This window comes from Carassius auratus, chromosome 1 (genome assembly GCF_003368295.1).
Source record: "Carassius auratus strain Wakin chromosome 1, ASM336829v1, whole genome shotgun sequence".
Classification (NCBI taxonomy): Eukaryota; Metazoa; Chordata; class Actinopteri; order Cypriniformes; family Cyprinidae; genus Carassius; species Carassius auratus.
The window spans coordinates 28,037,445-28,061,304 of record NC_039243.1 but is presented as its reverse complement, the minus strand read 5'-3'; the positions used below and the strand labels follow the sequence as shown (position 1 = coordinate 28,061,304).

Below are 23,860 nucleotides of genomic sequence, written 5' to 3'. Positions count from 1 at the left end.
ATAACACTCTTGAGGATGATGGTGTGAAAGGATCGGCACAAAAGACTGATACATTTTTACCTGACTATCAGGCCTAATGGGAGATGGCCACTGACACTGACTGTTTGGTGTGGATACCATTTAAAAAAAAAAAAAAAAATTAAATTGAAATCTTATGCTTAACAAGGCTGCATTTATTGGATCAAAATATAGTGAAAACACTAATATTGTGAAATATATATATCGGTTTTCTATTGTAATGTATCATAAAATGTAATTTATTCCTGTAATGTAAAGATGAATTTTCAGGTGAATCATTCCTCAAGACAAGGTCCTTCAGAAATCATTCTAATATACTGATTTGCTATTCAAGAAATATTTCATTTTATTATCAATGCTATTAATTCATTTTGGAAACCATGATATTATTTTCATGATTTTTTTTAAGCATTATTTATTTAGAAGGATTTAAAATTGAATGTGTCCTTGCTGGAAAAGGTATTAATGTGGTTTATTTTTCTATTTTATTTCTTTTTTAAATTTCACTAACCCCAAACTTTTGTTAGGTATAAGACTATTAGCTGCCATGCCTTTCTTTAACAGTTGTTCTACAGAAACATGACGAGCCCTAAAAAACAATCAAATGGTTTTCTAGAAATGGACCTAATTTCTCACTCAACATGGCTGTTTGAAAAAAAGGGTGGGGGGGACACACTTCGCATTCTCTGTGCAGTCTATCTATGATGAATGAGTTTATCAGAAAAAGATAAAATGCATTGCATGCTGACCATGAAGTGGGGTAAAAGCGGTGTGTTTCAATACAGGATCTGTACAGTATTCAACTTCAGAGACCACAGCCTTTTCATTTTACTGTGAGGAGATTTACTTGCACTCTAAAAAAATCTGGGGTTATTTTTTTAACCCAAATGCTGGGTTGAGCCTTATGGGTAATTTTTTGGGGTTATTTTTTAAGTGTTTGGGTAGTTTTTGTGTTACCCAGCTCCTGGGTCAAACGTAAAAACCTAGTGTTTGGGTTGTTTTGCAGCTCCTGGGTCAAATGTAACAAACCAATATTTGGGTAGATTTTGTATTACTCAGATCCTGGGTCAGACTTATCCCAGCGGTTGAGTTATTTATCGCAGGTATTTGCTTCTCTTCTGGAGAGAGCAGTTCTTACCATCAATTGAATTGATGCATTCATCTTTAAATTACAGGTTTGTATAAATTTTATTTTGTCTATAAAATCATTACTGTGCTGAATATCGTTCAATTTTACACAGAGCAACATACAGGCGCGCGGTATGAATCACCTTTAATGAGTGTCGCAGTATTTTCGAGTGATGGAAAAGCCTGATGCTTTGCATAAAATAAACAATTTTATTCATAAAGATACAGAATACAAATATTCCCTCAGAGCTGTTTACTGTTTGTTTTTGGGCAGGTTATAAAGGCAATTGCAGTATATGTCGGCTACGAGTGAAACGGGGGGGGGGGGGGGGGATTTGGAAGAAAGTTGTTTATAAATTTTTTACCTACCCTGCCTTTAACCCAAGATGGGTTTCAGTTCTATATTTACCCAGCCCTTGGGTTAAAAACAACCCAATTAGGGTTGTTGTATACAACGACTTACAGATACATTTCTGTCACTCATACAGAGTAGGGAGAGAATGGTGTGATATGAGGAAAGAGGGAGATTGAACAGTTTTTTAATGTCCGTTTTGTGTGATAAGGTGTCAATGTTTCTTAAAACATTTTTATTAGATTTAAACTGACTGACAATTTTCAAATAAATGAAAACTTTGTTTTTGGTCTTTGGATTGATAGGGAGATTGGAGAATTGATGAAAAGAACAAGTGGAAATGGTATTGTGTAATGACAAATCTGAAGTAGTCTATTTTTTTCATGCTCTTTTTCTGTCTCACATTTTCACTTCATTCCTGTGTCTATTCCTTCTTTTCATTCCTTCTTTTCAGTCCACACACAGAGGAAAGATTGGCTGTTTGCATATTAAGCATATTAAGATTGGCATTTGTTTCGACTGGAAGGATAGTCTCTCATTAGCACACAACCACACACACACACACAGCTTATAAAAAGTATTCATACTCCTTCATTCTTTTTCACAATTTATGTTGCAGCCTTATGCTAAACAACGTTAAATAACTTTTTTTCCCACATCAATCTACACTCCATACACTATAATGACAGGAAAAAACAGGGTTGTAACAACTTTACAAATTTATTAGAAAAAAAAAAAAAAGTATTCATACGCTTGGACAATTTCCCTCAGGAGAATTCATATTAATTGTAGATGTTACTACACTTTCAGTGGCATTAACCTGTGGCAAATTTATTTGAATGGGTATAAGTTGGAAAGCCATACACCTCTCAATAAAAGGTCTAACAGCTGAAAATGCATATCAGAGTAAAAACCAAGCCCTGAGGTCAAAACTCAATCCTCTCCTTCTCAGTGAAGACGCATGAAAACACACTTGGAATTTGCAACAAAGCACCTAAAGAGCTTTCATATTGTGAGAAAATCATGATGTTTGAAGGAAACCAGGCACTACTCATCACCTACAATCCCATCCCAACAGTAAAGTGTGCAGGTAGCAGCCTCATGCTGTGGGGCTGTTTTTCAGTGGCAGGGACTGAGGGACTCGTCAGAGTAGAAGAAAAGCTCAACACAGCAAAATATAGAGATAGCCTTAATGGAAGTCCAGTCCAGAGCATTCAGACACTAAGACTAAGACTGGGTAGAAGCTTCACCTTCCAACAGGACAATGACCTTAAGCAAACAGCAAGAGTGGCTTATATACAACTCTGTGCAAAGTTTGTCCCATCGTACCAAAAATACTTGAGACTGTAACGGTGTAAAGTACTGTGGAAAGTTTATCACTTATGCAATGTTTTAATTTCAGTTTTCATTATGGTGTATGAAGTGTAAATTGATGTGGGAAAAAAGTTGCTGTTTAACAAAAGGCTGCAACATAAAGTAAAAAAAAAAAAAAAAAAAAAATACCATTTTAACAGAGCCCTTTCAAGTTACAATTTATGTTTAATTAGCTCTAGACTTTGTGGACACTTTCTGGACCTATAAAAAGTTGAAACCCACTTTTTGCAATAGGTCTGTTAAACTTTAGGGGTCCAAAATGTTCTGGTCTCATTAAACCTCTTCTTCCAGATGCTGACTCTCAGAATACCAAAAACGGCTCTTTCAAATTATTTAGGAAGGGATGTGAGGGAGTTTTTAAGGTGTGAATACTTTGCATTACGTGCACCATCCACGCATACACATACGATGTGTTGTATTCATAATCATTGATATCCACACTGAGTACACAAGCCCATTTGTTCATCTCTCAGAAGCTCAGTTTGACATGATGTCATGTTTACAGTAGTTTGTTTCCTCATTACAGAGAGTGTGAAGTCTTGCACAGACACAGGAAAAGATCGACAGCACATAAACAAACATACTTCAGCATGCCACATTCTGTAGATAAGTGTACACAGCAGCAGTCTATCTACCATGACTCTTAGGGCTGAGGACAGATGCTGAGCTTGAGAGTGTTAAGAGTGATACTGTAACACTGACTCCCTATGTCTTTAGAGGATTAGGGTCAAACATTCCCCACACTGTGATTGCAACATCACATGACCAAACCAAAGTTCTTATAGTTTTGAATTTATTTTAATATCGTTTTCAAATTTGCCATACAATTTGATAGTAATAGTTTTTATTAGTTTAATTAATATTGTTATTAGTTTTAGTTTAGTTGATATTTTGTAAACACATTTTTATTAAGTTTTTATATAGTTTCAGTTTTAATTAAAGTTTAGCAGAAGAAAGACTTTGGCATAATTTAGCCTTAGTGAGGCAAACATCTAGTGACAGAAAATTAACGCATGCTGAGATTGATTAAATGGTAAAAGTGTACAAATATACGCCAAAATGAAGCAGTCAAGCCTTTTTATTAAATAAATCTACATAAGTTGTGCTTAATGTCATATCTAATGATGTGTATAGAGATATTTAATGACAATAAATGTAGCCTAATTTGGTTATGATGGTTAGATTTCTTGTTTCTTATTTAACCATAATAATGAAATTGTAATGGTCGTGACTTGCTCACTTTACTGTGAACAACTGCGCATAAATCATATCTGGGACTAATGAAATTCAATAATAATGGCAATTGCATTAAATAGTAAAGGCTTATATTTGAATATGTTCTTTTCATTTATGAATAATTATAAGCATGTGTATGATGTGATTTAGCCTATGCACATTTGTCTGAAAGCCTGGCAGAGTGATCACAAGATGCTAGGCTAAAGTTTTGTATTGTTTACAGAAAGGATGCGCGTTCTCATATTTTTATCTGTTAATTATCATGTTGCGCTGTGTGTCTGTTTTTCTTCAAAGCACCAAATTAGAATGCCTAATTTTGGTTTGATTGCTTGTTTTATATGAGAAAATTTTGCCTACCTGATGTAATAGATTTAAAGCGGGTGCGGTCTGGGTCACAACTCACAATCTTTATTATGTCGAACAGTTCTGGTCTGGTACGGAATTAAATTAGTGCTGCTTTTGGATAACGGGTCGAGTGTGCTGTTAAGTACTGCTGGTGCGCATTTACCAAACAGGATCCATGCAGAACTCTGCTTTAAACTGCTTTGCGTCAGATAACCCCATGTACGCAATGCGCCATATACAGGTAATTCCCTAAACTACCACACAGCTAATATATTTTTTTTCAACAAGGAATAATAACGTAATGATTATTTTTGATAATTAATATTTCAGTTACTTTTTCAATAGCCGTTGTTAGTTTTGATTTAAAAAAAAAAATTTGTTAGATGTGACCACATTTATATGTGAAAATGAAAACGGTAATTTATGAATAATGTGAGGTTGCATTAAGTGAAAAATATAAATAATTTATACTACACATGCATTATTACTGTGAATTATCAAAAGCCAGACACAGAAAAAGTCAGCTCGCAAATGTGGGAGTATTTTGGACAGGTGTTAGACAGTAACAGTAATTTAAAAACACTTTAACTGCCTTTATGTATAATGCACTTTAAAGGGGCCCTGCTGTTATGACCCTTTTCACCAGATGTAAATTAAGTCTCTGATGTCCCCAGTGTATCTTAATTTTAAACTCAAAATACCCCACAAATTTTATAACTTGCTGAAATGGCCACTTTTAGGGTATGAGCCAAAACACGCCGTTATTGTGCTTGTCCCTTTACATGCAAAGTAGCTTGTGCTCCTGCCTCCCTTTTCAGAAGAGGGCGGAGCTTCAAAAGCTCATGCTTCGGCACACAGGCAACAACAAAACAGGACAATATCACGCAATCTGACTTTACTGTACATAGTAAATGCGCGTTTATGAATTAAACTGACAGGGAGCACGGCGTGATAATTATGACATATCTCGTCTCATGATGCCTTCACGTGCTATTACATTATGAGCTAGACAATTTCAAGCGGTCGACTTCACATTGCTTCCAAATACAATTTGAAACTACCACATTCCTATTTACAATCATTCTTGTAGCACGTGAAGGCAGCATCAGTGAAAACAATTTGAAACACAGTCACAGCTCTGTTTTGCATCTCTTAGCAACATGATGGTATTTCGTTCCGGAATGAAGCATTCGTTAAATGACTGTTCAATCGCAATGACTCCTTTATTAAGAGTGACTTGCTGTTTTAATTTCACATTTAAAGTTTCAAATATTTCAAATATCAGTATTCAACATTTTATGTTTACAATATAAAAATTTGATGAATGTGTAACTGCAGGTTAAAAGCATTCGTGTCCCGCATTAATCGGTGTTTAAATGCATCTAAATGCCACTTCAGATGCAGCTTCTGTGTTTCCTCTGCATTGCAAAGAGGAATTTTGTTGATTGATACTTTAATTTGCTTGATAACAGCCCAAATATTTTATTATGCCTGACTGATTAAAGATAAGAATTTGACAAATATGATAATGCACACTTTTAGAAAAAAAAAAATGTCTTTAAGGTAAAAAGGACCATAAAAGGTAAAAAAAAAATCTATTTAAAACTTATTAGAAAAGATTCATTTCTGTCAATGCTGTGAACTGACCACCACACAGAATATCTGTCAGCCGTCCACTTTAGTCATCAATATATTAGCACAGTAACACTCAAATTATTTTTAGCAATACAATTTTTCATTTTCTCTCTTCTTCAGCACTTTCTTTTTCTCGTGGTTGTTAGTGGAAAGCAGTGACTGAGTGACTGACAGCTAATATTAACCCATCTAAAATATATATAAATATAATGCAATATAATTTTGTAGTTGTGATGCTCCTAAATTTCTGATGAGGGCTCCTTAATTTTTCACCAGTGCTACAAAGTAAAGCAAATTATGAGCTCTGGAATGGATAATTATTACAATGTAATATATATATATATATGTGTTTACTATTTTTCATTAGATCAGACAATGCGCTGTAAGATATATCACAAGGCATAATTATACAGCATTATTTATTTAATTTCTATACTTACTGCATGAATTATTTTAGCCACATTTATCGTACAGTAAAAAGTTGATTTATGTGAAGTCTGAAGTACTGCGTAACCTCAATTCATTTTACTTATATAACACAAAGTGGATAACAAAAATGCATTACACCATTAAATGTGTCATAATCCATGTCAGACCACCTACATATATGTTTTCAGTGATTCAAATCACGACCCAATCAAAATGTCTCTTGGGTGCATTTATGCCTGGCTTTTTATGTGATTAAGTGTTATTTTATGACAGTAAATGGATATTAAATCCAGGTGTAAATGGGGCAACTGGCCTCTTTTATTCAAGGACACATTTAACCAAAATCCCATTTGACACTGAGGCAACTTAGTTTTTAGTCAGCAGCACCTTCATTTGATTCTGTTGAGTGTCTCTATGTTTGTGTGAGTGTATGTGGGGGTGTGTACATGTGGGTGAGATTATATGTAAGTGCATCTGAGTGTATGTGATGGATAGAGCTGTGAGTGGAAAAAAAGGCATGAATAGTGTTCAATACTACAAGTATCTAATCTGGAAAATTTATATAATATAAAAGTAAAAGGAAGAAGGATTGCCTTCCCACCTCCCATATACACACATACAAATGTAATGAACTGTACATGCGCACACCTGATTTGAAAACTGGACTACTGATTTTAAAAATGGACATACAGCATGATTAGTACACCAATGTGATGGTTGGTCAGAGGGTAGAGGACTGTGTGATTGAGTTCAGACAGGATACTGACAGTCAAACACTTAAATGAAGACATTCGAATTGTCTCTGTCTGATAAGTGATGACCCTTAAACAGTAAGACTCAATGACTCCAGTAAATATACAAAGGCAACACATACATACACACACACCTTGTATTGCATAACAATCTGCTGTTATGCAATATCATTGTAAGGCACTGACAAGAATTCTCAATGGCTGAATGAAAATCCCACAAGATCTGCAAAGGAGCTGCAGTTCAAGTGTTTACATATCCCTTCGAGCAATGAGGGGCGCAACCACCAAGGCTCCGCACAGGTCCACCACTGTGGCAACAGCATTCAAATGTGCGAACAGCGGTTGGCTTTCTGCCTTTTATAAAGCATCATCGCCAATTCCTCTTAATCTTTCTCAGTCAAACTATTCACTTTGCACGATTTGACTCAGCCCGATACAGAAGATCCTCTCCATCGAAAAGCACTTCTTCAATGAACAGAATCACAAGCTGCTACTGTGAACTCAACCTTCAACAGCAACAGAAAAATATTGTGTCTCCACTGTATGCAACTGTTGTTGTGTCATGCTGCAACAGCTAAAAGCTGTCTATGCTGTACATGACAAAGTGATCGATGCAAATCCATCTGTCCTGTGTCCGTAGTAGTGCAAGCGCTTAGAGTATGTCAGAAATAGAAAGGGCCGTCAGCTTAATGTCGAGATTTGTCGCGTTGCACCCACTGATCTATAAATATAGAACTGGATTGCTCATGATGCCGCCATATTGGTAATCCCTAGTGTGCGTAAACGTTCTATTGAATTAATAGGAAATTGTATGATTTTAATGAGAAAAGATCACCGGTCACACTTTATTTTAGGGGTCCAATTATCACTATTAACTAACCACTAACTATGACTTTTGCCTCAATTAACTCCTTATTTGCTGCTTATTAATAGTTTATAAGGTAGTTGTTAAATTAGGCTGCAACCAGCTGATGCCTCTCCTGTCAAATAGCTCCAATCACTACCATTCTCCAATTAGACATGGGACATACATACGTGGCACCACTGCTTGGTAAGTATGCTCAAATGGCTTGCAACCCTCCCTCCCTCCCCATTATAAGCATGAACATATTACCATGCACCTTCTGGTTGTTGTCTCTTTGTTTCAGATCTTTCAAGTTCTGGCTTTCAAGTTCTGGTTGGCATGGACCTCACTGCCGAGAGACACTCATCCTCATAACCAAGCTACAGGACAGACGTCCCACTGCTACATCTATACGATTACCCATGTTTGCTTTTAAAGACATTAATAAGAGTCTTAATTGTTATGTTTTTCAAAGCTGATGGTTCCGGTGGGGTTAATGTTTAAGTTCTTGTAAGTTCAATTAATTCGAGAGCAAGAACCCCAATAAGGAAAGTGGTCCTGTCTGAAATACGTTTGTGTTTAATAATTCCTGAATAATTAAGTTTATAAAGAAATATATTATATTTTGTGTTGGATCAGTTAGCTACGTGTGTCGGCAGTGTGTAGCAGACACATCCACCCACCTAAAAGGTTTAAATATATCTCTTATCCTGCCCATCAAAAGGAAACATCAATCAAAGTAAACATTAATGTACATACACATAACATAAAAACTAATCCCATTTGACTGATTTGCTTCAAATCGGTTGATTTTAGGTCAATGTTTTAGCTGTGACTCAATGGTGTGCTCTGCCGGTAGGGATTAGTAAAATGGTGGATCGAACACTACCGGTGGCTTCACTGCCAGTTGGCAGTTTAGAATGCAATGAGGGATCCAGTCATACAGTATATAGAACAGTGGTTGCACCGCATACGATTGAGATGGGTTTTACTTTTACTAGTAACATCGTGTTGGGCTGCTCAAAACTGGTGTAGACGTGGTTAAAGTGAAACAACTGTATGCATGACCAAAATTTGAGAACCACACTGCCTTAGAGAATTTGCAAGGCTTAGCTTTTTCATATTTTGGAAAGTAAAATATGTCTATGTAGTCTTCAGTTCTCAGGTTCTCAGTATCATGTACTGCCTCCCTGAGTATCCATGAGTGCTTGCAGCCTTTTGTAATAAGGTAGTCCTTCAGTTACCCTTTAAGATGGATCTCAACATCACTGAGCCAATGTGGGGATGAACTCAACTAGCATGCAAGAACTTAAAGTACCTGGGGGCTAAAAAAAAAAAAAAAAAAAAAACAGCCCACAAACTTAATGTTCTGGACAAACCAGGGGCTTACGCACTGCTATCAGAAAAGGCTGCAAGCAGTTACTGACGCTTGCGGTGTCAATTCTAGACATTAATAACCAGGGTATTTACAGCTATGTACTGAACATGATAATGAGTTTGAATTAAGTTTTTTTTTTTTTGTCTTGTGGGATACAATATCATTCAAAAGTTTGGGGTCTATAAGATTGTACTTTATTTGTAAAAAAAAAAAAAAAAAAGATTTTAATACTTTTATTTGCCAATAATTTTGGCATTTCTATTTCAAATAAACTAAAACGTTTTCACAAAACAAAAACATGAAGTGGCAGTTTATAAAATTGGTAATAAGAAATTATGAGAAAACAGTTATTTTAAACTGTAATATTTCACAATATTACTGTATTCTTATCAAGAACAACAACAAAAAAATAGCAAAATTCCAATTTTATTGGACATAAGAGACTTCTTTCAAAAACATTACAAAATCTTACCAACCTCAAACTTTTGAACTATAGTGTATACATCAAACAGCTTTACCATAACTAAAATAACATTTTTATGACAATATTAAATGCTATTTAATAAACAGATTCTGCAAGTGGCCTGTCAACTTTTGAGTAATGAGAGAATGGAAAGAAAAGTCATCCATACCCTAGATGGTCCTCTGTAGAGAGTGCGGAAATGATCCCAGGCCTGTGTCTGCTGGGCATCCAGAGTGGCTTCAGTCAACATCTGCAGAGAGGAAAACACACCAACATAACAGCTCAACACACTCACAGAACCACAACACTCCTGACTCATCCTCCAGCTAAACCACTTTAGAATGGCCAGATCATCAACAGATAATCCTAAAGACAATTCAATTTAACATTTCGGTGAAAATACACTAACAACATATATAAAAACATTAGAATGTGAAGGGGCAAATCCTGCTGCCAGATATGGACTTGATAAATAGCAAACTGCACAACCCTTCAAGAATCAGAAGGGTGTTAATTGCATCCAATGTGACATTTTCATACACGAGCCTAGGATGTGGTAAAGAAAGGTGATTAAATCCTGACAGATGTGACATTAAAAAAAAAAAAAAACGACATCAACAGAAATATCAAGCAGGAAGAAAATTAGTAGAATGTGAAGAATTTACACAGGTAAATATACATTATTTAATCTATAATAATCCATATTTAATCATTGTTGGACCAGATTTACAGACAGGCCCATGATACACAGTGACAGATTCTCTTATTTGAAGACACATTCCAGTGACCTTCACACCAATCAGAATCATTTCATCACTTGGTTTGGCTCAAATCAGCCTCCAGTGATCCAAAACCTCTCAATCTCTGTCATCCGTCAATGACTTCTCCAGTCCCAAAGGCATGAAGTCAAGCACACACCCTAAAGATCTGCCAAACTTCACCCAGAGATGGTTTTCAACAGAATGTTCCTTAATTAAATCAAGTGCATCCTCACTTTACCTCACTGGGTCTTTATATATAATCAGAGTTGGTTTGGAGTGGCACAAAAGACAAATGGTACTGTCACTGCAGAAGAGTAAATGCAATTATTGTGCCCTCCTTTCAGCAGAAAGAAGGAGATGAACATTGTCACGCTGTTTCAGCTGTCTCCGTACGCAGGGCGCTGAGCTGGAGGACTTGGATTTTGTGTGACAGTTTTGGGGGAAAGCAAGGATAATTTGGTGGAGCGTTCATTAAATTCGTTATTTACACATGACTTATTTAAATAAACCAATTACACACTTTTTGATAGCCCAATGTATTTCATTGCTTAAAAAAATCATTAAAAGCCACTTTTCTGCACCTTGAGACATCAGGAGAAGTTTTTTAGCCAACTAGACAAAGTGTTGAAATTTTTTAGAAACATCTGACCTAATTCTAAAGATCTACTATTTTATCTTTCTTCTCGTGGGACATATAAAAAAAAAACGCATTGAAAAAATATAGTAAAAGTACAGTCTGAGAATTAATTGGTTGCTATACCAAATATAATTGAAGTGGTCGATTTTACCTATTCATTTAGCATTATGCTCACTGGAAAAAAACGTGACTCTACATACATTTTTGCAAAACTTCAAAAATGTATATTAGGGTGACCATATTTTAGTTTTCCAAAAAGGGGGAGTAGGCTTCGGGGGTGGTGTTCAGGGACTGGGCGGGGTTTGCATAACATAGTATACATAGCAAGATCCTTTTTGTTTGTTTGCTTGTTTCGTTTTAATAATAAATAAAAAGTAAATAGAATAGAAAAAGAATGCTAGTGTTACAGGGTCGTTTTTTTAAATAAAATCAAAGTCAATAGAACAGAAAAATATATATTTTTAAAAGGTTTTAGGTCATTATTTATAATACATAAAAAGAAATCAAGTAGAAAAAATTGACAAAGAATAGAGAATGCTAGTGTGAACTTCTCTTTTTTTCACTTTAAATAAAACAAATAGTTAAAACAGAAATAGAACAGAGAGTGCAAATGTTAGAGGTTTTTTTATACAAAAAAAAACAAAAAAAAAAACCTTGCACCAGGAGGGAACAGTTACTGTAAAAGTCAGTAAATAAACTTGGACATGAAGAAAAGTGCTGAATTTTGCCTGTTATAGATAACAGCGTGCTTAGTGATGCGAATGGCTGAGAGTTTATTGAAGGAGAGAGAGGATGAAGGGATGCTGGAGAAGAGGAATAGGTCAAAAGGTTCATGTCACTTCCTGTCTTGTCTTTAAGGCTCACTGTCACATTGCATAAAACGCCAAGTCTCTTGACCGACAAGCAATGAATGCTCAATGAAGAGAGAGAAAGAGAATGGCTCCAAAAGAGTGAGAACCCAGAGACAGAAATGTGGATGAGAGAGACGGAATGAAAGAAAGAGACAGACAGACAAACAAAGAAGGACTGTTTCATCACTTCATTCCTGCCAGTAAACAAATGCATGAAAGTAGGGAGAGAGTGTAATGCAATCATAAGCAAGCTAATTTCCTTTGAACCAGCAGAGAAAAAGCCATTTACGTTTCATGGATGAATGAACACACAAAAGGCAGAGTGGAATAGAGCTATGATTCTCTGTCTAGCTGAAGTAGAGCAATGAAAAACCTCTAAAAGTGCTGAATTGAGTCAGTCATAGAAAATGGAAAATGCAACAATATTAAAACGGTTTATTGTAAAGGTCTGACACCAATTACAAACTAAATCTAAAATCTAAATACAATTAAATGGCAATTAAGTTTGTGGCTAAATGAATTGACAATATAAATATAAAACAATTTAAAACAGAACCTTTCTTTCAGCTGACGTAAGATTTAATCATGCTAAACTAATCAAATCCAGTGTAGCTGTAGAATGTGATTCAACTCACTTACCTTTCTCCCATGAGCCTCTGTTACAATCTCATGATGAGCAGACGTCACTTTTGTCTGAAACACATGAGGTGACAGGTTAAATGGGATTGACAGAATATCACAAAAGCAGTTCAGAGATACAGTCCGACTCGAATACAGATCTGTTATCAGAACTATGTTTACTACATTCATCTGGTCATAAAAAGGTGAAATTATCTGTCAAGAGGGTCTGCAGAAGTCCTCTCTATGATATCATTTTGCTGTTTTAGAATTTTTTTTTTTATATGTTCTAGGTTTCTACATGTTGATCACACCACATGACTTTCATCTTCCAGATAAAGCTTTTGTTAAAAATATAGATTTTTCTAAAAATAAAAAAAAACCTTCTACTACTACTAAGCTTATTGTTAAGAATATGATTCTTTTTATTACTCGAATATGGACATGTAAAATATGACATATACAGTTTGGCCCTATATCAAGACTTATTTTTCACGTTACATTTAAGGCCATACATTATATTCACATTCTGAAACGAGAGCACAGGAACGAGATGGAGTGAAAATCAACAAATATATATATATATAAATCCAATACTGGAACATGAATACAATCCACACAAACACGCCAGGAGAGAAACACATACAGGACCAACGACTGACCAATACAACTGAAATGCAGGATTTATTTAATCAAATTTTTTTTACACATCACTGACACATTAATTCGGCACTTTCAGCTTACTTTTATATTTTTTATTTCATTCACAGTACATAACTAACCGTCACACTTACAGAAATGGAACATTTGTTTTTTTAAGGAGCATTGCCGATTCAATCAGCAGGAATTATGGGCCATGTGTTCAAGGTCTTTTTGTCAGCTTTTTGAGATGCTTTTTTATGCAGTTGTGCAAATACTCTAATCACACTGGTTGGACACCTCTGTGATTAGGGACACTAGCTTTGCTCACTTTTGTGCCTACTGCCATCAGCCTTCTAGGGTTATGACTAATACAGCTGCATGCGGAGAGAAATCCATTTGCATGCCATTTACATACATCACTGCCACATAACAGAGATCCAATTAGCGTGGATAATACACACACTGCATGCATATAAAAGTTCTTTAGAAGTCGTATCGCCTTTAATGGGAACACTCTGTAAAAAGAACACCTTCGCTGTGTTCTTTTTTCTATTTTGGGGCTTGACTGACATGGGCAGTATGAATTAGATTCTTTAGAAGCACATTGGGGTGAGTTAAATATGCCCGATTTTTCAGATTTGGTTGAACACACTGATGTGACCGACTGACCTGTGCCAGAGAAGTGGCGCGTGATCGAGAGCTCCCTGCGCTGGGTCTGTCCGCTGGCCGCGAGCCCTGGTTGGATGTGCATTTGTAGCAGCTCCACGAGTACTGCCTCTCACTCAAAACCCCCGGCTCTTTACGCTGAAGACACTGGCAGTGGTACAGGTGTCCACAGCTACACATGAAATAAGAGTTCAGAATGAGTAAGAATAATGGGACTCAAATATGGGATCAGAACAGGGTGAACAATGGCAGATATAATGCTTATATTTATAATAGAGGTCTCACAATAACCATGATATTTAAGAAATTAAATACTGATATCGCGTTAATATTATACATGCAATAATACTGTACAAAATCCATCAGAAAAGATCTGGTTGACACTTCAAAATAGTGGTTGGTTTATTGCACCTTAAAGGGATACTCTACCCCAAAATGAAAATCAGTCCCTCCAGAAAAACGCGACTATGCGATCGCCTGATTTAATGCATAATCAGCCAAAGGCCGCATATTTATGAGGGGTAGCATTTTTTCCAATACGGCGCTCTTTTGCCGCATAAATTGCCGATTTCAAAAGCAAAATATGCGGGGCTAGCATGATTTCATAATATATATCAGTAGAAAGTTGAAAAATGTTGTGTTTACTACACAGAAGTAAAGCACCATTTTCCCCCTATTGCCATGGGAACCTTATGAAGTGACATAATTACGTGACGTGAACATCATCTGCAAACTCTTAAACTGACAAGCTACGCAATATCGCGTTCATAATCGCAGATGAATCGCATGCGGTTATGAACGCGATATTGCATAGCTTGTCAGCGAACTACGGCTCTGTCTATTAAGCAGCCCTATTTTCTTCTCGTACAAAAATAATGGCGTTATGGCAAAGAGGTCAGCACACATGCTCCACAATTCTGCGCATTCAGATGAAATAGGTTTGAGTCTAGGCTGCGATGTGTCCTGTCTCAACATCCCCCTTCTCAAAACGTCCCCCTTCCCAAAAATGTCCTGCCATACAGCATTATACTGCACTGTATGTCTGTACTGTAAATGGCAAAAACATGTGCTAATGCTGATCCTTTTTGTACTTGTGTTAAAAGTTTTGGTTGCATGGACAAAACTGATTAAAGAATAGAAAAATATGTTCATTTGTGTTACAAGAAAAAATGGGGAATTTATGAGGGAATTTTCATTTGTAGGTGAACAATTAAGTAGTAAGCTATTAAGCAGCCCTATTTTCTTCTTGTACAAAAAGTATTCTCGTCGCTTTATAGCGTTACGGTTTAACAAATGATGGCAGATGGACTAATCTGACGATGCTTTTCATACTTTTCTGGACCTTTTACAATATATTTTACTTGGCAGTCTATGGGACAGTCACAAGCCTCCCGGTTTTCGTCCAAAATATCTTCAATTGCGTTCTGAAGACAAACAAAGCTTTTAATGGCTTGGAACGACATGGGGCTACATGATTTATTAAAATTTGTTAATTTTGGCCTGGATTATTCTTTTAATACTGGTTGGTACCCATCATAAGCAGGTATATAAATATAAAGATAAATTTGACTGATAGCATTATTTAGTTACTTGTTTTTGTGAAATATAACCTTATAACCTTGTGAAATATAACCTTGAATAAGGTTTTTTTTTTGGTCTTCCTATGAATACCTGAAGATAATGATCTCCTCCTCGCTCTCTTGCCGTCTCTTGTACTGCTGTAAGCAGATGTTGCAGTGGTACTGTCTTGGGTGAAGCCCTCTACTGACTGCCTTGCGCAGGTGTGACAGAGACCAATGAAGATCTGAATTCAATAGATTGGTGGTCGTCTCCAACAATGTCTGAGAGAAAGAAAGGAGAGGTAAAGTAAACCATTGGAAAGCTTTAAAGAAGTTATGGCAAAGAAGTCAGCACACATGCTCCATAATTCTGCTTATTCAGATGAAATCTACACATCCATCACAAATTTGCGACTCTGTTAATTAAATACCTTGACCTGGTTATGCTTTCAGCTACAAATAAGTGTCTACTACGAAATGCATTTTACCATATCTGAATACATTTGAATGATTTTCCCCTTACACAAGGATGGAAAATGCATGAAAGCCAGCATATGTAATCTTCTGAACAGATTCCAGGAAATGATGAACAGCTACAGTTTCTAACAATATACAATTTTTCTTATGTGTTTTAACACAACATCTTTATGTTGAAAAAGTTCATGTTTAAGTTGTGTGTCAACTACCCTATTTCAGTTTAATTCATGAGGGAACACATTTATTCATTAACAACCACAGGAAATTGAAGAATTTTCCCATAACTAATTATCTTATTTATATAATAATTATATACAAATTATCAGGACTGAAACCAATGAGGCATGTGAAACGACTCAGAAGCTAAATGGGAAAAAAATGCCATTTCAACTCTCTTAAGCGTATCTTTTTTATCACAATCAAATATCTTTGTGAATAAATTTGTGAAATGGATTAACATTTGAGCTTGTGCTACCATTAAATTGGTTTAGTTTATTTTCATGAGTGGAAGAATCTCTGTTAATCTACACAGTCTCCTCACCAGAGGCAACTGATTTCAGCAAGGTCAGAAAAAAAGACTGAAGAGAAGGAGAGAGAGAGAGAGAGAGAAAGAGAGAAGAGAGAGAAAGAAAGAGAGAAGAGAGAGAGAGAGAGAGAGAGAGAGGCTTGATGTACGTTCTTTCCTTTTGCTGTTAGTGCAGCATTTTGAGTATTACACATACATATCGGCAAGCACATTTACTTCTGACAGACATTTCTGATGATTTGAGAATACATTTCAAAATATTTCATCAGCTATTGGGGCAAATTCTGCTGGGTCTGTGTTGAAATGTATTCCAGGACACGCTTTCCGAAGGGATTGTTCAAGTGTGTGTATTTACAGTATGTGTGTGTAATTGACATCTCAATTTTGTGGCTGCAAATTATTTACTGCAGGGATTCCAAGAGGAGAGTCTCAAAAGCAAGGGGAAATTTGTGTGTGTGTTGGGGGGGGTTGGTATGTCAGGTGGTATTTCTATTTCCTTTGAATGACAAGCTGCAAATTCCCATTGGTCATGGAAGAGAAAGAGCAAACATACAATGACACACACTTACTTCCACATACAAACTAAAAGACTGCATAACCAACCTTATCTGGTGACATCTTAAACATACAAACAGTGCAAGTGAAAGAGATAAAATGGCAAAATATTTTCATTTTTAGTAGCATGATAGGAGCTCAGCAACAGGAGATTCTCCATTCACTAAGAGTTTAGTGAATCAGTTATAAAAAAAAAAAAAAATAATACTTGCATGTTTAAAGAAGTTCCTTTGTGGCATTTCATGTTTTTAATTTAACAAAATAAATATTTATTTTAAGTTTTAGGAATAAGTTTTACTGGTTTTATTCAGATTTTTTGGTAACACTTTATAATAAGGTTCCATTAGTTAAAGCTGCAGTCGGTAACTTTTGACGCTCTAGCGGTTAATAAACAGAACTGCTTGCGTCTTGCGGAAGAACATCGTAGCCGGCACAACTTCTATTTCTCTCTGTTTATGTCAATGAAGAATCACAACGGTACTAGGTTACTCCGCTGCGGTACCCCCGAAGCAATCTAAAATAGTCAGAATATAAACACTTATTATAGTTAATTTTAATTTCAACATTTACTAATGCATTATTCAAATCAAAAGTGCTTGTTAACATAAGTTAATGCACTGTGAATCAGCATGAATGAACGATTAACATAAAATAAAGATTAATAAATAGTGTAAAAAATGTATTGTTCATTGTTCATGTTAGTCAACACATGAACTAACATTAACTAATGGAACCTTCTTTTAAAGTGTGTCACGGTGCAGAGTGCCTTCTCAGCTTGTGGTCTGTGTTGTCCTGTCTGTTTGGTAGCTCGTGGTCTGGGCAATCAGTGCTGATCGTGACGGGGGTGTGCAGATCACAAGCTGATTCTTCCCCACCTGCCACTCGTTCCCCACTCCCCTATATGTCTCTGCCTTCCTGTCTGTCATCGTGAGTAGATTGTTTTGTCTTTGCCCGTGTTTTGTGTAGTGTCCAAGCTTCATTCTAACCTTCTGTTTTCCTGTCTAAGGATCCATAGTTCGGAGATCTGGCAGAGCAAGTGGTCCGCAGTGTGCCGGCCAAAGATTTAATTATTGTTTAATTATTGTTTATGTTATTTTTTGACGAGAATAACCATTCTCATTTTCCCTACTCTGCATCTGAGTCCTCTGTCTAGCCCGCACCCTGACAAAGTGTTAACGACTTTTTTTATTGTTTAAAGGCAAGTCGTTTAATAATAATAATAATAATAATAATAATAATAATAATAATAATAATAATAATAATAATTCCTTACATTTATATAGCACTTTTCTAGGCACTCAAAGCTCTTTACATAGACAGGGGGTATCTCCTCATCCACCACCAGTGTGCAGCATCCACCTGGATTATGCGACGGCAGCCATATTGCGCCAGAATGCCCACCATACACCAGTTTACTGGTGGAGAGGAGACAGAGTGATAAAGCCAATCAGCGGATATGGGGATTGTTAGGAGGCCATGATGGTCAGAGGCTAATGGGCGAATTTAGCCAGGATGCCGAGGTCACACCTCTACTCTTTTCGAAAGACATCCTGGGATTTTTTTAATGACCACAGAGAGTCAGGACCTCGGTTTAACATCTCATCCGAAGGACGGTGCTTGTTGACAGTATAGTGTCCCCATCACTACACTGGGGCGCTAGGACCCACACAGACCACAGGGTGAGCACCCCCTTCTGGCCTCACTTGCACCTCTTCCAGCAGCAACCTAGTTTTCTCAGGAGGTCTCCCATCCAGGTACTGACAGGCTCAGCCCTGCTTAGCTTCAGTGGGCAACCGGTCTTGGGCTCCAGGGTGATATGGCTGCTGACAAATGTTAATACCCCTTGAGTCAGATAAATACTGCTCTAATAAACTCCAATTTAATCTGATAGACAAATTAAATCAAAGTTTAATTAACCAATTTAGGGTAACTTGACAGCACTGTATTGTACTTTATTTAATTGTATTTGATTTTATTTTACTGAATCCATTAGATGCAAAGTTAATTGAAATGAACTAATTCAGGTATGTTATTCTGGGGCTGAAAATGCACATTTTCAGGAACTTTTAAGGCAAGCCCTAAGAAACAACATATACATTAACTAACCCAGAAATGTATTTTCTAGAGGTTGAAAAAAGACAATTTCCACATCATGTCTAGACCGGACAGGGGCATGATAAAACCAGTCACCAACAGTAAACTAATGCCTCATTCTGTTTCTGATGTTCTTCATATGCTTGGAAAACTTCCAGGGACAGGGCTAATGGATTTCAAAGGTTTCAAAGAATTGTGCATTGTACTTAAAGTCAAAGTTCCACTCATACTTCATCAGTTGATTAATGTACACTGTGGCCAAAGGAAAACTCCACTTTTTAAGGTTCAGTTCTCAAAAGTAACAACTTGATTTAGCATTAATTTTTTCAAATATAGATTAGAAAGGAATAAAAAGGAACACACTGAAGTCTGATGCAAATTCCTGGATGCAATTAGCCTATAGGTGACGCTAAGGTGGAGAAAGCAACTCTACACTAATAAACAAAAATCTATAAAATAAATTAGCATTGCAAAAACGATATCAATAAGTGTCAGACAAGTTCAGCTGAATTTCAGACAACAAAGTCACTTTATTCTTCTTTCTTTTGTCTTGACTTTCAGAAAATAAAAAGCAAAGCCCTTTTCAGTAAAGCCGAAATGAGGAAGGAATTTAATCCAGTTGCTACATTATAATAACACAAACCCAAATAAGAATTTGTGCTTCAGAAGTTTTCAGGCAGCTTTAAAGAAAGTTGTGTGAGGTCTTGAGATGAGGGGAGACGATTCATGGGAAAGTATTTAGTTGTTCATTAAGCAAAACTGTAGGGTGTATGTGTGCATGCCACTGATAACCATTACGGTTTCTAATACTTCCAGAGAGCCTTGAATCATGCACTTGTTAATTAATGAAGAAACAGCCATTAATGAGCTCTCATAACACTCCACCCTCAACTGACCTGTTAAAGCAGCTGTGAGGATAAACTGGAATAAGTTAAGTATGATACTTCCTCTAAATGGCGTCCCTCTGTTAAAAGCTATTCAGTGGGATTGAAAAGGGACAGTACTTATGTATGTGTGTGTGTGTGTGTGTGTGTGTGCATGACCCATCACGGTGTTGTTTTTATGAATATTGGTGAAACATGTCCTAACAGGTCCATACTCTCTTAATAGTTTCAATGTAGAATATTTATTTTATTATTATTTATACCAATATTTATAGTATAGAATACAAATTAAAACCACTAGAATGTTGTAAATAAGCATGAAAAAGCCAATATTAGAAACTGGTTTCTTTATAAGTAGGTAGTAGGTACACTTATCTGATCAGCTTATTTTTTTGCTGATCGATTAATAAATACAAATCCAAAATTTGCTAAACGTATACCAGCAACAGTTTGAAAACAAATCTTCAAAAAGATCTGCATTACTTTTAATTCATTCAAAAAACAAAAACACAACTAGAATATGGAATTTTTACTGTACATTTTGATTGCATTGCAAAAGAGAGTTATGCTGTTTTCTAGTGCAAATGTCTAAACGATTCTTAAACCAAGAATCAAGATACACTGAAAAACAAAATAAGATAGATACCATAAAGATTTTTTTTTCAAAGGATCTCACCTCCACATCTCATTCCAATTATCACATAAAACCCTGTGAACTTAGCTGCTGTTGCTTCAGCTGTGTGTACAGTAAGAGAAGATCTCATTATAATTTAACTGCACTAAATGATGTATCTTTCTATGCTGCTGTCTGAAGCAGCAAGTGTGCAGTAAATATGAAAGTAAGACATGAATGATGCATCATGGGTAGCTATATACCCATGGACAAATTTAACAGGCTGTCGGGTTGTGTATCAACACCTAACAAACCCTGTACTACCACCTAATAATAAACAAATAAATAAATTTACATTGACATTTAGCAGAATCTTTTATCCAAAGCAACGAAAAAATTAGGTTAGTCTAACACAGTACATGTAGCAAGGGCTTTAAGAATAGAGCAAGCTAGTGTTGGAGACCTTTTTTGCTTTTGTCAAATGTATAATAAATAAAGAGAAAACAGATAGAATACAAAAAGATTAGATTAGATTAAAGATTAGAAGATGAGTTGGGCAGGTCATTCAACCAGGAGGGAATTTAATTTTAAAGTCTAAGTGATTTTGTGTCTCTTTGGGATAGCACAATAAAGTGATGTTCACTTGCAGAACACACGCTTCTAGAGGGCACATACGTTTGAAGTAATGAATTTAGGTAATGGGTGCAGAGCCAGAGGTGGTTCTGTAGGCAAACATTATTGCCTTGAATTGTATGCAAGCAGCTATTGGTAGCTAATGAAAATGACCTCAGGTGTGAACTTTTGGAGATGATGACATGTAAATGTTTCTGATGTTATTTAAAGATCATATTTTTACTTTCTGTACTGCCACAGCAGACAAAATAAGTACAATTTACCCTGATTATCCAATTTAAAAAGTTTACCCCCCTCCTCCACCCCCATGTTGCTATCTTGAGCATCAGTGTATGTTTTATTACAGTTGTGGATGAGTCCCTCAATTGCCCTCAGTGTGAAAAAATGGATCTCAAAAGTATACAGTCACTGCTGAAAAAGGTTCAAAATGTAAGAAGATGCTGGAAAACCAACAAATGTGCAGGACCTGGAGGATTTTTCTGCTAAAAAAGTGGGTAGCTGAACTCCTCAGGAAAAAAAAGGGACTCATGAACAACTATCACAAAACATAAAACAAACAGTATTAAGAATCAAGCGTGTAAAATTTGAACGGGGTCATTGTTATATTATATTTTTATATATGTTATATTCAGTTATTATTTTGTCTTGTAAGATATATGTAAACTATGGAGCCCCGCACATGACATGCTAGAAAAAAAAATGTTGGCACAATTTATTTGTTTGTTCCCTCAATTTACTAGATCGTGCACAATTTATTCATTTGCTTAATAATGCCCTTGTTTTAAGTAAATCTTGACCTCAATATAATAATTTGTGCCCTCATTCTAGGTAAATTAATAATAATAAGTTGTGCTTCCTGTCCAAGTACACATTCTCATAAACATGTTGCTTCTATGTCATGTCATGTTATGTAATAACAGGACAGCAATAAATAAAAAAATTTTTTTTTTGATCATACACACACACTCCCACACGCATACAAGAACTTGAGACAAACAGTGATGAACATGCTTCTCTATGGTGTAAAAATGCATTTATAAAAGAAAGTATTTCAACAGTAACAAAGCTGATGAGTTCAAATTGCTATATAACACAAACACAAAAATGATGCTTTTAAACACAGATACACATACACACAAGCACACGCACACTCACATTCTCTCTCTCTCTCTCTCACACACACACACACACACTACCTGTTCATAGTTGAAGGTTTCTAGCATCCCTAAAATGAGTCCCTGAATCTCAGCCAGTTTTCCTTTCCCATACACAGGGTCCTGCAGGAGAGAACACATTTAAGAGATACATTATTTTCTCATAGCTTTGATCACACTAGCAGAAATCTGTGTCTGTCAGTATAAAGTTTGTTTAAAGTATAAAGTCAATTTTAAAAGCATTTTCAGCAATAAACCGACTTAAGCACAAATTAAGAGAGAAAACACAGTGCATGCTGCCAGACTACAAACACAATGACAGCTGATAACTCCTAGATGACGAAGGAGTGCGGTCTCAGAAACATCACACACACACACACACCACTAGCTGCTATCGCAGGACTGCACACACTTGGGTAATTCTGCCCTCAGTAGGGGCTCAGATTGAAGCAGTCACAAAGATCAAGACCTGGAAGACTCTCACACACATACAGGATCCTGTTCATTCTGAGAGGCAGAAATGTACACACATTCCAATGTTATTGAGGGGAAAACACATGAAGCTCACACAATGACACCAGATTTCTGTTCATCCATTATTTTATATTTATATTACTTCTATTCTTACTCTCCATTTCTTCACACTTTCTCAACATGAAAAAGTCATTTCTCCTCAGACTGCCTTTGTCAGCTTGTTCTCCTACAACAACACATTATACTCTATTGATCCTGATAAGATACTTTCATTGATCCCAATAGGGTACTTTACTGATCCTTTATGACGAGAACGGAGAATAAAACTTTATATTATAGACATTAAACTTTGTAGTTATATTCTGCCTCCTCCACACAAAATGAAAGAAGCTAATTCACCAAGCCCAAAACTGCACATCCTCATTACAGACCATTATTCACGCAAACATCTGGAATATCAAATCCATTGAGCTCAGGTTTGAAATCCAACATATGTTTTACAAGAAGAATGAAAACTAACAAAACTGAATTAACTTGACTCATTACTATATAGCACAAAAACTTCAACTACCACTTATGGAGCAACCCTTGGCGTCTGAGACATACCTCTAATCCACAGGGGCTTCCATATGAACTAATGAACCCAATATGATGCCATTTCAAGCTCTCCTTTCTCTTTGAACTGTTACAAGCTGTCCGTGAGTATCTAAGATACCTAGTTGCAAAGACTAAAGTCTCAAACACGAAGATATATTCTTTTTT

At 36.1% G+C, this 23,860-nt stretch overlaps 1 protein-coding gene across 2 annotated transcripts in view; it reads right to left on the bottom strand.

The window, feature by feature from the left end:
- Positions 1-23,860, bottom strand: part of LOC113106217 (VPS8 subunit of CORVET complex) — a 114,129-nt gene that overhangs the window by 8,553 nt on the left and 81,716 nt on the right. For both annotated transcript variants that reach the window (XM_026267907.1, XM_026267915.1), the window contains 5 exons: positions 22,667-22,747; positions 15,801-15,970; positions 14,133-14,301; positions 12,843-12,896; positions 10,124-10,204 (listed from right to left, as the gene is read on the bottom strand). In XM_026267907.1, coding sequence (XP_026123692.1) covers positions 10,124-10,204; positions 12,843-12,896; positions 14,133-14,301; positions 15,801-15,970; positions 22,667-22,747 — 555 coding nt within the window. The remainder of the gene's footprint in view (positions 1-10,123; positions 10,205-12,842; positions 12,897-14,132; positions 14,302-15,800; positions 15,971-22,666; positions 22,748-23,860) is intronic.